Consider the following 16,194-nt stretch of genomic DNA (forward strand, 5'->3'; position numbering starts at 1 on the left):
CTGACTCTTCACGGGGGAAATAAGAAAATGGAGTCCAAGACGGCTGCAGTGGCTCACGTCTGTAATCCCAGCACTGTGGGAGGCTGAGGCGGGTGGATCACTTGAGGCCCGAGTTAGAGACCAGCCTGGCCAACATGGTGAAACCCCTTCTCTACTAAAAAATACAAAAATTAGCTGGGTATGGTGGCAGGTACCTGTAGTCCCAGCTACTCAGGAGGCTGAGGCAGGAGAATCACTTGAACCTGGGAGGCAGAGGTTGCAGTGAGCCGAGATCACACCACTGCACTCCAGCCTGGGGGAAAAAAAAGAGAGAGAGAAAATGGAGCCCAAAGATGCTCATAAGGTCAGTGGCCAAGATGGAACTCTATGCCCCTTTGCCTACCAATAGGATCTTATTCCCTGTCACCAAAGCCTTCCACTGTCCCTGTGTCATTTGGTCCTCACAACTGGGCGAGCACCATGAACTTCCATTTTAGAGATTGGAGGAAAAATGCACACCAGGCCCACAAGAAGCAAGTCAGCTGCCAGTAGAGCTGAGCTGAGAACGAACTCTGGAGGGTGGCTGGGGAGGGGCCGACAGGGGCCACTGTGGATCAGGAGGGGACTGTGGAGGGATGGGAAAGGGGTAGCATGATGCTCAGGAGATTTCAAGGGGAGGTGGCTCAGCCCTTAGGTCTGAGCTGTCAGGGTCAGGGTGCCCAGCCTGGGGTCTGTGCTGACAAGTGCACAGACCAGTCAGCTTGACCCAGCTGCTCTGCCTGAGGTCTTTACCCTACCCTGGCCTCTTCCTTTGGCTCCATCTCTGACCTCTGTGAAGGTCACGTCACACCTGCTCTCCCCCATTAGCTTCGCTCGTCACTCTCCCAGCTAAGCACAGAGAAGGAAGGGGCTGCATGAGGGTCAGGTCTGCCTCAACTAGCTCTAGAATTCCTGGGCTAGTTCCTGCCCCTCTCTGAGCCTCAGTTTCCCCATCTCTCACAGAAGGGCTGGAACTGATCAAAGACTTCCAAAGGCTCTCCCAGCTCTGACTTCCTGTAGCCTAGGACTGGAAGAGTCTATTTACCCCCTACTCCTGCTCACCCCTGCATCTGGCCTTGGAGCACCTCACCACGGTCACTCTTCCTGCCAAGGCGCTTGCCCACTTGCATGCCGCTGCGTCCTGTGCCCGCTTCTGTAAGAAATTGTGGTGAAATATAAATAACACAAAATTGACCATTTTAACTGTTTTTAAGTGTACAATTCAGAGTGGCATTAAGTACATTCACAATATTGTGCAATGTCACTGCTATCCACTCCCAGAAGTTCTTTATCATACCAAACAAACTCAGCCTGTTCAGACAGTGACTCCTTCCCCCTTCCCCTCCAGCCCAGGTAACCTCTGTGGGACTTAGTTTCTATGAATTTATCTATTCTAAATACCTCATACCAGTAGAATCATATCGTATTTGTTTTTTGGTGTCTGGCTTATTTTACTTAACATGTCCTCAAGGTTCCTCCAAGTTGTGGCAAATGTCAGAACTCCATTCCTTTTTACGGAGTAACATTCTATTGTAATGAGTAGCATTCTATTGTGTATATATCACATTTTGTTTACCCAATCATCTGTTGATAGATACTTGGGTTGTTTTCACCTTTGGCCACTACGAAGAATGTCCCCAAGAACATTGGTGTACAAGTACCGTCAGCCCTCCGCATCCGCGGGTTCCGCACGCACAGACTCAGCCAACCTCAGATTGAAGATGTTAATAACAAAAATAACAATGCAACAATAAAAAATAATACAGATAAAAACAACACAGTACAACAGTTTACATAGTATTTACATTGTATTAGAGATGATTTAGAGCAAGCTTGTCCAACCCTTGGCCTCTGGGCCACATGTGGCCCAAGACGGCCTTTAATGTGGCCCAACACAAATTTGTAAACTTTCGCCGGGCGCGGTGGCTCACGCCTGTATTCCCAGCACTTTGGGAGGCTGAGTCGGGCGGATCACGAGGTCAGGAGATCGAGACCATCCTGACTAACACAGTGAAACCCCATCTCTACTAAAAATACAAAAAATTAGCCGGGCGTGGTGGTGCGCGCCTGTAATCCCAGCTACTCGGGAGGCTGAGGCAGGAGAATGGCGTGAACCCAGGAGGCGGAGCTTGCAGTGAGCCGAGATCGCGCCACTGCACTCCAGCCTGGGCGACAAAGCGAGACTCCTTCTCAAAAAAAAAAAAAAAAAATTTGTAAACTTTCTTAAGACATGAGTTTTTTTGGTGGTTTTTTTTTTTTTTTTAGCTCATCAGTTATCGTTAGTGTATTTTATGTGTAGCCCAAGACAATTCTTGCAATGTGGCCTAGGAAAGCCAAAAGATTGAACACCCCTGGCTTAGCGTATACAGGAGGATACATGAGCATAGGTCATATTGCAAATACTACAATATTTTATACAAGGGGCTTAAGCATCTGTGGATTTGGGTATCTGAGGGAGTCCCGGAACCAGTCCCCTACGGATAAGGAGAGACTATCTGTTTGAGTCCTTGCTTTCAACTCTTTTGGGTATATACTTAGGACTAGAATTGTGTGGTAATTCTGTTTAACTTTTTGGAACCCACCAGCAATGCACCAGGGTTCCATGTCTCCACATCCATGACAACTTTTTGTTTGTTTTGAAAGCCATTCTAATAGATGTGAGGTAATATCTCATTGTGGTTTTGGTTTGCATTTTTCTAATGACGATGATATTGAGCAACTTTTCAAGTGCTTATTGACCATCTGTATATCTCCTCTGGAGAAGTATCTATTCAAGACCTCGGCCTCCCAAAGTGCTGGGATTACAGGTGTGAGCCACTGTGCCTGGCCCTTTGCCCATTTTTGAATTGGATTGTTTTGTTGTTGAGTTGGAGGTGTTCTTTATATATCCTAGATATTAATCCTTTATCAGATACATGATTTACACATATTTTCTTCCATTCTGTGTGTTGTCTTTTCTTTTTTATTTTTTGAGACAGAGTCTCTCTGGTCACCCAGGCTGGAGTGCAGTTGGCGCGATCTTGGCTCACTGCAGCCTTCACCTCCTGGGTTCAAGTGATTCTCCTGACTGCCACCTGAGTAGCTGGGATTATAGGTGTCTGCCACCATGCCCGGCTGATTTTTGTATTTTTAGTGGAGACAGGGTTTCACCATGTTGGTCTTGAACTACTGACCTCAGGTGATGTACCTGCCTTGGCCTCCCAAAGTGCTAAGATTGCAAGCATGAGCCACTGCACCCAGCCATTTCTGTGGGTTGTCTTTGTATTCTGTTGATAGTGTCCTCTGATGCACAGAAGGTTTCTGTTTTGATGGAGTCCAGTTCACCTTTCTGCTGTCACACCCTCATTTGATGCTGCTCTTTTGCCTTGACTTCCTTGCCCGGGTTCCTGGTGTTTCTCCTTCCTCGCTGGCTGCCTGTCCTCAGGTCTTCTTTGCTGGATCCTTTAACCGCCTGGGATTCCGTAAAGTGCCATTTTCCTGAGGGCTGGTACCAACTCCTTGCCATCTGCAGGTGCAGACCTGAAGGAGCGGGAACAGATGAGTGAAGCAGAGGTGGGGGTGTTTGTCCAGCGACTCCGGGGCCTGATGAATGACATCGGTGAGGATCTGGGTGTGGGGTGGAGGAGGGGGTTTGGGGTCCCTGCCGATGACAGCCCCGCCACCCCACCAGCATCTAAGGAGAGTCTTCTTTCTGTTGGGAGTTCTGTGGGAAGACAGATGCCTCTCCCAGGGGGTTGGGGGAGGATGACAGAGGGCAATTCTCCCAGAGAAGGAGCTCTGGCTCTTCAGCTTTTGCGTCTACCCTCAGGGTTCAAGCCTGGCCATTCCAAAGCAAGTCAGTTTCCCCAAGCATGCTTTCCGGCTTTGACAACTGCTCTTCCCTTTGCCTGGGATACCCCTTCTTGGTTACTTGAACTTTTACTCATCCTTCAAGCCCCCGAGTATCTCCTCCTCCAGGAAGCCTTCCCAACCCACCCTCCGAGCTTCCTTTTATTGGAGCACTGATGATCCTGGGTCACTAATGCCTGATACACTTTGTCTTCCCCATGAGACTGAGCCCCATGGGAACAAGGGCTATGTCTGATTCATTCTGTGTTCCCAGTTCCTAGCACCCAGCACAGGGCTTGGCACACAGAAAGGCAGGTGCCAGGGAGGCCAGCAGATTAGGCCTACACAGGCATCATCCAGCCCATCCTCCCATTCCTGTTCCCTGGCTGATTCCATAACTTTCCCTAAAGGGAAAATTGGCTTCTAAGATAACCTGGCTGCGGGAAGCAGAGGTCGCAGTGAGCTGAGATTGTGCCACTGCACTCCAGCCTGGGCGACAACAGCAAGACTCCTCTCAAAAAAAAAAAAAAAAAGAGGCCAGGCACAGTGGCTCACTCCTGTAATCCCAGCACTTTGGGAGGCTGAGGCTGGCGGATCACGAGGTCAGGAGTTCAAGACCAGCCTGGCCAACATGATGAAACCCTGTCTCTACTAAAAACAAACAAACAAAATTAGCCGGGTGTGGTGGCGCACCTCTGTAATCCCAGCTACTCAGGAGACTGAGGCAGGAGAATCGCTTGAACCTGGGAGGCAGAGGTTGCAATGAGCCAAGATCGCGCTACTGCACTCCAGCCTAGGTGACAGAGCAAGACTCCGTACCAAAAAAAAATTAAACAAATAAATAATAAGATAATCTGGCTGAGGCTCCATGTAATGTCCCCAGACCTGGGTCCACTGAGGCCTCTGTCCCAACCAGCTTTCCCTTCCCCAGCCTTGAGTCTCTGTCCTGGTCCCACCAGGGCCTCGAAGGCTGAGCCCTTCTTCCTCTCCACAGCAGCCTTCCCTGCACCCACCATTGCGGCTATGGATGGGTTTGCCTTGGGCGGAGGCCTGGAGCTTGCCCTGGCCTGTGACCTCCGAGTGGCAGGTACTGGGCCAGGACTGGGGGCAGAGGGTGGGGCTAGGGAGTTGGGGGTGAGTGCAACAGGGTGAGTCTGGGCACTCTGCAGTCAGCCACCGTTCTTGGCTTCAAACCAAAAGCAAAACTAAGGCAAGGCAGGGCACAGAGGGTGCTCAGGCAGAAGCTGCTTCCCCTCCTGGTACAGCCACTAACTGCTGTAGTATCTGTGACCTGTCAGAACCTGTTTCCTTCATTTTGGGAATATTTGACCAACCTCAGAGCAATTGCTCTTAGGAGCCAAGGAGGTCAAAGAGCAATGTCCAATCCTCCCATTCTGTCCAAGTCAGATTTATCTGCCATGTTTCAGAAACAGGTGAGCCCCAGGGATAGTTTGTCAATGGCTGAGTTCATCACAAAGGTGCCTGGGCAGGAATACTGGCACCAGCCAAATTTGCATTACTTGTTCTGAGCAATTGAGCTTTGTTTGAAGAGTGGGAGGAGACAAAGAAGATAACTGGATCATTTTTTCAGGTGACTGACCTGGTGATTAGGAGCAGCCTTCTTGGATGCAGTTAGGCAAAGTCTGAATGTCCTCTCTTCTCCCCCCACCTGCTCTCTCCTGCCACCCCAGGAGACATGTAAAAATGTGTAACTCCAGGCATGAAAGTCGCTTCTGTCTACACAATGCAGATCAAAGAGAAGGAACTGACCAGGTGTCCAGGCACCAAAATACCAGGCTGGTCTAGCCCCAACTCTGCTTCTCACATGCCCATGTTCAGGCGATTGACTCACATGGTTTGGGGAAGACTACGAGGGAGTCCATGTAAAACCCACTCCCTTCTGCCCACGTTCACATGGCCCATGCTGAGGGAATTCAGAAAAGGAGACAGACCTGGGGGCGTGCGTCAGTCAAGGCAAGTTTCTTGAAGGAAGGAAGCAAAAACTCAGGACACGGACTGGAACAGTCAGGGCAATTTCAGGCTGTGACAAAGCTGGGAGAGACAACCGTAGCAGGAGCAGGAGTCACTGACACTCTAGGTCAGGCCAGGGCTAAGCCAGAGAACCTATTAATAGTAATCCACAAATCGGTATGGGGCACTCCTGGGAACTCTCTGCTCCCAGAGTCGTACCTTGCGTGATCTTTAGCAGCTCTCTGAAGCAGACAGAAGAGGGCCAGCCATCTTTCTTCCACCTTTGAGGCTTGGGAAGGGTGAGGGACTTGCTGGTGACACAACTCCACCAAAGGGGTGTGGTGAGATAAGGGCCTGGGCTCCTGACTTCTGGGCTAGGGCTCTTCCAAAGGCAGTCTGGAGAGTCCTGGCTGTGGCCAGACCATGGGGGAAGTGGCTAGAGGGGCGAGTAGAGAGCAGAGGCAGGTGCGGTCCCAGGGATTAGCACTGAGGGACCGGATGGGGGAGGGAGGCCTCACTCTGTTCTATCTGAGCAGCTTCCTCGGCCATCATGGGACTGATTGAGACCACGCGAGGGCTCCTCCCGGGGGCAGGTAATTGGAACTACAGCACCTGCCCAAATCCACCCCATCAGGGTCCTTCGCTGCTTTCCTTTTTTGCCCTCTGTTCCGGGCTCTGCCCTCCTATCTGAACTCTGCTCCTCTGAGAAGTCTTGGCTGAGTCCCAGCCTGGGCCTTCTCTAGATTCCCACTTCCCATGCTGATTCACACCCTGCCCCTCCATCCTGGCAGGAGGGACTCAGAGGCTGCCACGCTGTCTGGGGGTGGCCCTGGCGAAGGAGCTCATCTTCACGGGCCGACGACTTAGTGGAACAGAGGCCCACGCACTGGGGCTGGTGAATCACGCTGTGGCCCAGAACAAGGAGGGTGACGCCGCCTACCACCGGGCACGAGCACTGGCCCAGGAGATCCTGCCCCAGGTGTGGTGACAGCTCGGCACCGCAGGGAGGGCCGGAGTCATGGGGGAGGCAAGTGTCGGGCAGGGTGCCCCTTGGGCTGCACTTCCATTCACCCAGAGACATATGATTAGCCTTCTTCAGAGTTTAATGATCCAGTAAACACAAGTCAAATTTTAATTCTGAATTAAAATGTAATGTAAATGGAATTCCAAAGGACTGGAACCAAATGGGCTTGAAAGCCCTCCGAATGTAACACTGTCCAGTAGACCATTCTGAGATGAGATAAATGGTCTATACTTGTGCTTATCCAGTATGGGAGCCACTAGTCAAATGATTTAAATTAGAGAAAATGAGTGTAGTTCCTCATTCACACTAGCCACATTTCAAATGCTAATAGCCACATGTGGCTTGTGGCTACTATACTGTATAGCACAGCCTTAAACCCCAAAGACTGAAAAGCAAGATTCTAAAATGGATACAGAACTTCCAACCCATATTTCCTACCATACTGCCTGCTGGAGATATTCTTGAAATACAACATGCTGGACATGTATTAAGCTTTTTTTTTTTTTGAAGAGACAGGGTCTCACTCTGTCATCGAGGCTGGAGTGCAGAGGAGCAATCATGGCTCACTGCAGTTTTAAACTCCTGGACTCAAGTGATCCTCCCACCTCAGCCTCCCAAAGTGTTAGAATTACAAGCATGAACCACCGTGCCTGGCCAGGATTCATTTTTTAGCCAGATGTGGTAGTTTGAGCCTGTAATACCAGTTATTTGGGAAAAAGCATTGCTTGCACCCATGAATTTAAAGCTGCTACTGCAGCTCTGTGTAAGCTGATCATACCACTGCACTTCCAGCCTGGCCAACAAAGTGAAATCCCATTGCTAAAAACAAACAAAAAGCAAAAAAACAACCAAAAAAACACCTTCATTAAAGAAATCCTCAAATAGCATGGGAGGGGGTGAGGGATAAAAGACTACACATTGGGTACAGTGTACCAAAATCTTAGAAATACCACTAAAGAACTTATCCATGTAACCAAAAGCCACCTGTTCCCTAAAATCTATTGAAATAAAAGAAAAAAATTTAAAAATCCTCAAATAATAACCTCTCAGCATGGTACCCCAAAAAGGTACTAGGGAGCAGGTTAGGCTCTGCCCAGGCACAACCCTACCAGCTGAGGGCCCAAAGCCCTCAGCAGGGATATCTGGGATCTGGCTGGCTGGGGTCTCCAAGGCCCTGTGAGGGTCTGCTGGCTTCTCCCAACTCTAAGGGGACCCAGGATAGAGGGGGTTGAGTAGAGGAAATCCCAAATTTCCATAAAGATTAAAAGTGGGCCGGGCGCGGTGGCTCAAGCCTGTAATCCCAGCACTTTGGGAGGCCGAGACGGGCGGATCACGAGGTCAGGAGATCGAGACCATCCTGGCTGACACGGTGAAACCCCGTCTCTACTTTAAAAATACAAAAAACTAGCCGGGCGAGGTGGCGGCGCCTGTAGTCCCAGCTACTCGGGAGGCTGAGGCAGGAGAATGGCGTGAACCCGGGAGGCGGAGCTTGCAGTGAGCTGAGATCCGGCCACTGCACTCCAGCCTGGGCGGCAGAGCGAGACTCCGTCTCAAAAAAAAAAAAAAAAAAAAAGATTAAAAGTGGCTGAAATGGAGCTAGGTTAGACTAATTTATAATAAATTTGTCTTAGCCTACAATGCTAGGTGCCTTAATACAGTGTCTCAACTCTTAGAACAATCCAGTTGAGTTGATTATCCCCATTTTATTTGTGAGAAAACCCATAAAAGTTCAGTGAGTTGCTCATCAAGATCACAAAGAGTGATTGCAGTATTAGAAAAAAAACAACACTGGTATTTTGGCATTTATTTTGCACAATACAGAATGCAATATAAAAAAGGTATTTTAAGAGAGTAAGCTAGGTGTGGTAGCTCACCCTGTAATCCCAACACTTTGGGAGGCTGAGGCAGGTGGATCACCTGAGGTCAGGAGTTCGAGACCAGCCTGGCCAACATGGTGAAACCCCGTCTCTACTAAAAATACAAAAATTAGCCGGGCATGGTGGCATGTGCCTGTAGTCCCAGCTATTTGGGAGGCTGAGACAGGAGAATCACTTGAACTCAGGAGGCGGAGGTTACAGTGAGCTGAGATCGTGCCACTGCACCCTAGCCTGGGCGACAGAGTGAGACTCTGTCTCAGAATAAAAAAAAAAAAAAAAAGTAAAATATGTACAAAATTTTAAAAACTGAAACTAAATATTTAATGCATTTCAAATATAAACATTTACAAACATATCACAAAACAAAGTTAACCATACATCATTTTAATATTGATGTATATTGAATTAATCATACAAAAGTAACCATTTTGGCTTGGCATGGTGGCTCAAGCCTATAATCCCAGCACTTTGGGAGGTTGAGGCAGGAGGATTGCTTGAGACCAGGGGTTCTAGACCAGCCTGGGCAACATAGTGAGACCTCACTTGTATTAAAAAAGAAAAGAAGCTGGGCACAGTGGCTCATTGCTGTAATCCCAGCACTTTAGGAGGTCAAGACAGGCGGGTCACTTGATGCCAGGAGTTTGAGACCAGCCTGGCCAACATGGCAAAACCCCGTCTTTACTAAAATTATAAAATTTAGCTGGGCAAGATGGCTCATGCCTGTAATTACAGCTACTCAGGAGGCTGAGACATGAGGATCACTTGAGTCCGGCAGGTGAAGGTTGCAGTGAGCCGAGATCGTACCACTGCACTCCAGCCCAATTGACAGAGCAAGATTGTTAATAAAATAAAATAGTATAATTTTGAACAAAAATCCTTTCTTTCCTGTCTCTTAAATGTAAATAATCCTAATACTTCTTAAAACAGATCTTCTTTAATTTGGGGGTCAGGGACTATAGCTTTTTGAAAGCATTTGTCTTTTTTTTTAAGTTTCATCATATATAAATGAAGAGTCTGATGCTGTTGCCTAGACAATATTAATGCTGTCAGGTTTCTATTACACTTGGTTAGAAAGTCTCTGAACTAATACAGAACTCTGGGTCACTCAAGGGAGTGGCTGATTGCAGCTTTCACACCTAGACCTGTAGACTATAGGGTTTGTCTTTTTGCATTAACTAAATAACAATCACAAAACAATTCAGATTTCCAAATATACTGAAATAATGGTACTATATAATTACTGATATTTTCAGTACTTAAAAGTAGCTTTGTATACCAAAACACCAGTCTACCAAAAACAAGTCCTGGCGTGAGTAATCCCACAGTTGAGACCTTCTGGGTCAACCTGAAAAACGAAACTTCAACTTCCACCTATGTTACTGGGTGCTCAGAATAAAGGTTCCCAGATAGGTGGGAGCCAGGGATAGTGTAGATGGCCACCATCTAGTGGACAAATCACTCTGATAGGGTAGCAAATGGTTCCAGAGTTTTCTCAGCCCAGAAAAAAACTGTCAATATCCTCAGTTTGCATCAGATTTCTTTCTTAAATAGTAAATACACATTACACTTTGAGAAATGGATTCGGCTGTGTTTTTTAACTTTCTTTTTAGAGACAGGATCTTGCTCTGTTGCCCAGGCTGGAGTGCAGTGGCACGATCATAGCTCACTGCAGCCTTGAAGCCCTGGGCTCGAGCCATCCTTCCACCTCAGCCTCTGAATAGCTGGGACTACAGGTGCAAGCTACTAACTTGGCTAGAATTTGGCTGTTTTCTCACAAACATATGTACATACTATTTTTAACTTTCTTTAATTAAAGGGTACTTTTTTTTTTTTTTTTTTTTTTTGCCCAGGCTGGAGCACAGTGGCATGATCACAGCTCACTGGAGCATTGACCTCCCAGGCTCAAGTGATCCTTCCACCTAAGCCTCCTGAGTAGCTGAGACTACAGGTGCAAGTCACCACGCCCAGCTAATTTTTTATTTTTTGTAGAGATGGGATCTCACGGTGATGCCCAGGCTGGTCTCAAACTCTTTGGGCTCAAGCAATCCTCTGCCTCAGCCTCTCAAAGCCCTGTGATTACAGGCGTGAGCCACAGCACCTGGCTAAGATTACTTTATTGGGTAGTTACCTAAATAATCATTCATATGGCAAGCAAATCTAAAAGAACAGAGGAGTAAGAAGGGCATAAGGTAAAAATCAAAGGCAAGACGACCAGCTAGTCCTGGTTTACCTGTGGCTTTCCCAGTTTTAAAAGTGGAAGTCCCACATCCCAGTAACCCTTCAGTCACAAGCCAACCCAAACAGCCCTTCATTCCCCAATCCCTCTCTCCCCCCAGATCATCACTATTAAGCTTCCATACTCTTCCAGAAATTTCCATTGCATATGGAAGGACGTGTATTATGCACATATGCTTACATATTTAAATTAATTCCTTTTAATGACTTAGAGGACAAGAAATATCTTTCGAGGCTAATCTGGTTCTAACAAATTTTAAATATGCATAGTAAAGAATTCACACATGGAAGAATAGAAAACAAAACCTTCATTTTATATAACAAAACATTTATAAACCTTCATTTATAAAACGAAACAGCCGGGCGCGGTGGCTCAAGCCTGTAATCCCAGCACTTTGGGAGGCCGAGACGGGCAGATCACGAGGTCAGGAGATCGAGACCATCCTGGCTAACATGGTGAAACCCCGTCTCTACTAAAAAATACAAAAAACTAGCCGGGCGAGGTGGCGGGAGTCTGTAGTCCCAGCTACTTGGGAGGCTGAGGCAGGAGAATGGCTAAACCCGGGAGGCGGAGCTTGCAGTGAGCTGAGATCCGGCCACTGCACTCCAGCCTGGGAGACAGAGCGAGACTCCGTCTCCAAAAAAATAATAATAAAAAATAAATAAATAAAACGAAACAAAGGTTTTGTTTTCTATTCTTCCCTACCCTTTTTTAGGGTACATTTAACCAGTACCCCAACACTAAACCTTTCTGTTGTTCCTATCTTTTTGCTACCACAAGACAGGTGGAGTTAATATAAAAGTGCCTACAGGAGCCACAGCTCTGAGAGAGCATGCACACCAGCATTTTTCCAGTTTTTGCCAAACTGCTCTCCTGAGGCATACTCTTTTACTTTTCTATCAATAATGTATGTAAATACTGGTTTCCCCAGTCTCGGCAGTAGTACGCCTATTGCTATTTTAGTATTTGCTGGTCTGAGGTGAAAGGGCACAGTACCTCACTGTTTTGCCGTTCAAGCATGTAGCTGCTGGACATCCTTCATGTTCATATTTCTTTTCCGGTGAAGGACCTTTACATACGCTTTTGTAAATGGTTTAAAAGTTACTTTATACTAACATGTTTGTAAATCAAGGACATTCATCTGTCATAAGCATTATAATTCTTTTTCCCAGTTTTTTTTTTTTTTTCTAGACAGAGTCTCACTCTGTCACCCATGCTGAAGTGCAGTGGCCCGATCTCAGCTCACTGCAGCCTCTGCCTGGTGGGTTTAAGCATCCCGCCTCAGCCTCCCATATAGCTGGGATTACAGGGGCCCACCACTATACCCGGCTAATTTTTGTATTTTTATTAGACATGGGGTTTCGCCATGTTGGCCAGGCTGGTCTCAAACTCCTGACCTCAAGTGATCCACCCGCCTTGGCCTCCGAAAGTGTTGGGATTACAGGCGTGAGCCACCGCACCCAGCCGTTTTTCCCAGTTTTTTACTTTTGTCTTTCATTCACGGTGTTTTTCCCAATTGGAAGTTCTTCATTTTTATGTAGCTAGCTTTTTCATTTATAGTTTTTATGCTAATATACTTTAAAAATTGACTTTTCCTGAGCAAGTTTTAAACACTTCAAATAATATGATGTAAGGAGTAATTCCTCCTTGCCTGGAAGTGGGGCTGAGACTGGAGTGCTAGGGCTGGTGTGGAACCAAGGCCAGTGACAAAGCAGACACTGTTGCTTCTCTGTGGCTGTATTAAAATGCACCCACCCCCACCCCTGCACCGCCCAGCAGATCAGGATTTCAACTCAGCCCTGTCGACTGGAAAGCCCAAGCTCCTAACCCTGACTTTGTTTCACTCTGCTGGCGTACAACCTGCTTACCACAGAGGCTGGCATTTGCTGAAATGAGGTTGAGGAAGTGGGAAAGCTGGCTGGGAGTCCAATCCAAGTCTCACCAATGATTGGATAAACACAGCCAAGTGCTTCACTTCCCTGCACTGCAATCTCCCAGCTGTAAAATGGGTGATCAGTGATGACACCAGCTGGAAGTGTGGGTAGCACCATTAGATGAGTCCGTGGGGAGGAAAGCACTTTATTAACTAGTTATGTTGTGCATGTTGGAAGGACACCTGAAACCCAGGTGTTCAGGGTCAGAGGCTGGCTTACTTCATGATGGAAAAAGAACCTCAGCTAACAGGTTATAGGACTAACGCTAAAGAAACTACGTGTCAGTAGAATGGCTGGAACTAGACCCGGACATCTGCCTCCCTCCTTCAAAACAAAGCTGTGCACCTCAGACCTGCAACTATCAGCCTTGAGTCCCTCCTCAACCAAGACTTTGCTTTTCCCCAGGCCCCCATTGCTGTGCGGCTGGGCAAAGTAGCCATTGACCGAGGAATGGAGGTGAGAGCGTTTTGGGTTGGGACTTGGGGCCACTGAAGTTGGTCATGGCTGGGACGCAGTGCTTTCAGAGCTCAGACAGACTGACAGCACAGCTGGAAAGAACTCAGGAAGTGGACTCTTCTAACAGACTTTGACCTCACTCTCTACCCCAGTTTAACCATCTGCAAACTGGAAGTTTGGCCAGATGATATTATTGTTTACATTCTATCCTCATCTTTCTCCCCTGGAGAGAGGAGGAGATTGAGGTTCAGAAGGGGTAAATGACTTGCCCAAGGTCTCAGAGGAAGTGAGTAGGAAGAACCCGGGTCCGTGTGGCTCCCAGTCCATGCGGCAAGGTTTGTGCTGGCAGTCAGTAACGTGGCCTCAGGGCAGGGCTTGGGGTGATGCCTTGGGTGTGGCTGATCCATCTGCCCACCTCAACTCACCCATCCATTCACTCATCACATACTGAATCCAGACCAAAGCTGGCAATTGGGATACAGATAGATGAGTTAAACATGGTCACTGCCCCCAAGATGGGAGGGGGCAGCTACAGACACAAATCTAGGATAATGGCACCATGCTGACACCCCCAGAGAGGTTAGAGCTTTGTGGTCCATTATGATAGCCACGTGTGGCTTTTAAATTAAAAGCAAAATGCTCAATTTCTCCTTCCCACTAATCACAGTTCAAGTGCTTGACAGCCACATGTGGCTAGTGGCTACCATACTGGGCAGTGCTGGGTTAAAGAATATTTTCTACAGTTGGACTGTGGGAAGGATAAGAATTCCAGAGGAAAAGTATGAGCAAAGGCACAGAGGAGGATAAGCAAGCAGCTCGACCAGATGAGAGTGAGGGAAGAGGACTGTGTGCAAGTTCGAAGCACTGGCACTGGGCTGTCTGGGTTCAAAGACCTGCTCTTCCACATACTGTTGTGAACTTCAACAAACTATTTCACCTTTCTATGCCTCAGGTTTCTCAGCTGTAGAATAGGGACACTAACCCTTGCTGTGAAAATTAAGTTCACGCACACGGTACTTCTCTTAGAACGAGGCTTTTAAGTGCCAGTCAGTGAGCCCTAGAGGCTGAAGCAATTGCCAGGGGCGAGGTCATAAAGGTCCAGGAATTAACAGGGGTGACAGGAAGCGTGGTGAGGCAGCCAGATGGGAAGGAGGAACACTGAACTCCTCTGGCAAAATGTCTCAGTCTGTCTGGTTTCTCCCAGCACTGTTTTGTCATAGTTATGGTGTTCCTTCTCTAGGAAGGGAATTCCTTCTCATAGCTATCTCTGCTCACATAGAGATGTCTGTAGGTAACAGGGTGGGCTGGCTTCCAGTGTGGGTGAAGATGGACAAGGTCAGACCAATCCAGGGAGCACTTCTTTCTTGCAGGTGGACATTGCATCTGGGATGGCCATTGAAGGGATGTGCTATGCCCAGGTATGTAGCCCATGCCTGCTTGTTAACATAGGCTGGGCCAGGCTGGAGGGACTTTGTATAATACATGACCAATTTAGAAGGTTCCTCTCAACACAGTCTGACCCCATCCATCCTCCCGCATAAGTCACCTGGAGTGGCTTGAGGAGAGCCACAGTGCTTCTCTCTGGGACTTTTCCCTCAACCATCTAATGTATTGGGGTACATCCTGCCCACTTAATGCCGAGAATCACAGAACACAGGTCCTTAAGAGGAAGAAGCACTTCTTTTGCCTCTGTATCAGTTGCCACTGTAAAGGCCAGGCTGGAGTTGGGAGGTCAAGGGCTTGGTTGTAGCCTGCAAGCTGTGTTCAATGTAAGGGTGTACACTTGGGACTGACCTCTTAAATCTCTTACTCATGGGTGAGTAAAAAATGCTAATCTCCAGGTTAACAGATACCCAAAATACTCCTAAGGGGTGCTGGGACTTGGAGAAACTAGTGTGAACCTGGATTCAAAGCCAGATTTCTTACTGTAAAGAATTTTTCTTCTCTACTGAGCAGCCTCACGTCAGACACTGCAGAAGGCAGTGAGCTCTCTGGAGGCATGAAAGCATGAAAGCAGTGTGCGAGGGAGGCTAATGCCGATGGGCGCAGAGATACAAAGGCTGGCCTGTCTTCCCCAGGAGACAAAGCAGCCACGGAGGCTTACACCTTTGCATGCCTCAAGACCAGAGTCCAGAGACAATGGAAACACTCGGACCCTGGCTTTGTCATGGGCTGGACAAGCTTAAGCAACTCTTTCTGGGCCTCCGGCCCTGCTACCCCAAAACTAGTATTTTGTACCTTGTTGCAGAACATTCCAACCCGGGACCGGCTAGAGGGCATGGCAGCCTTCAGGGAGAAGCGGCCCCCCACATTTGTTGGTGAATGACCCCCACTTTAACCTTCAGCTTGGGAGATGCATGCCCTGAAGAGCAGGATCCAGAAGGAAGATTTGTGGCCGGACTGCCTTCATTATTTCACCTCTCCAGGCTTCCGTTTCTTCACAAAGATGATGATGGAGATCAAATGACTGGCGTGATGCCTAGAACCAAGGTGCTGATCCTACCACCTACTGCTGCCTTCCTTAGCTTCACCCTGGCTAGAAATAATCACGAGGGTTGGGTTTGCTTTGGAAAATGCCTGTCTCTCTACTTGAATGATAAAGAATGAAATTAGATCTCTCTGAGTCTTGGTCTCATTGGCTCTCAGCCCCTGACCTCTCTCAGTTATCAGGCACTCACTCACTAGAGCTGTCAAAAGATTTTAAGGTACCCCTAGTTTCTTCCTGTGGACAACAGAGGTAATAAATAAACTCTGACATTGGTTGAACATGTGTCAGGAGTCAAACTGCAGATCCCAGTCTCTGCCAGTTACTTGCTGTATAACCTCGGACAAATTGTTTAAACACTCGGG

General features: G+C 47.8%; 1 protein-coding gene across 18 annotated transcripts in view; it reads left to right on the top strand.

The window, feature by feature from the left end:
- Positions 1 to 15,958, top strand: part of ECHDC2 (enoyl-CoA hydratase domain containing 2) — a 50,807-nt gene extending 34,849 nt beyond the window's left edge. For 2 of the 18 annotated variants that reach the window (XM_005543347.4, XM_005543343.4), the window contains 7 exons: positions 3,530 to 3,616; positions 4,841 to 4,933; positions 6,354 to 6,410; positions 6,609 to 6,796; positions 13,294 to 13,344; positions 14,715 to 14,762; positions 15,593 to 15,958. In XM_005543347.4, coding sequence (XP_005543404.3) covers positions 3,530 to 3,616; positions 4,841 to 4,933; positions 6,354 to 6,410; positions 6,609 to 6,796; positions 13,294 to 13,344; positions 14,715 to 14,762; positions 15,593 to 15,670 — 602 coding nt within the window. In that variant the 3' untranslated portion in view covers positions 15,671 to 15,958. Of the gene's footprint in view, positions 1 to 3,529; positions 3,617 to 4,840; positions 4,934 to 6,353; positions 6,411 to 6,608; positions 6,845 to 10,568; positions 11,236 to 13,293; positions 13,345 to 14,714; positions 14,763 to 15,592 lie in introns of those variants that run through there. The other 16 variants (XM_074006418.1, XM_005543344.4, XR_010578435.2 and 13 more) reach the window with 15 other exon arrangements.
- Positions 15,959 to 16,194: the final 236 nt, after the last annotated feature.

Source organism: Macaca fascicularis, chromosome 1 (assembly GCF_037993035.2).
Source record: "Macaca fascicularis isolate 582-1 chromosome 1, T2T-MFA8v1.1".
In the NCBI taxonomy this organism is placed as follows: Eukaryota; Metazoa; Chordata; class Mammalia; order Primates; family Cercopithecidae; genus Macaca; species Macaca fascicularis.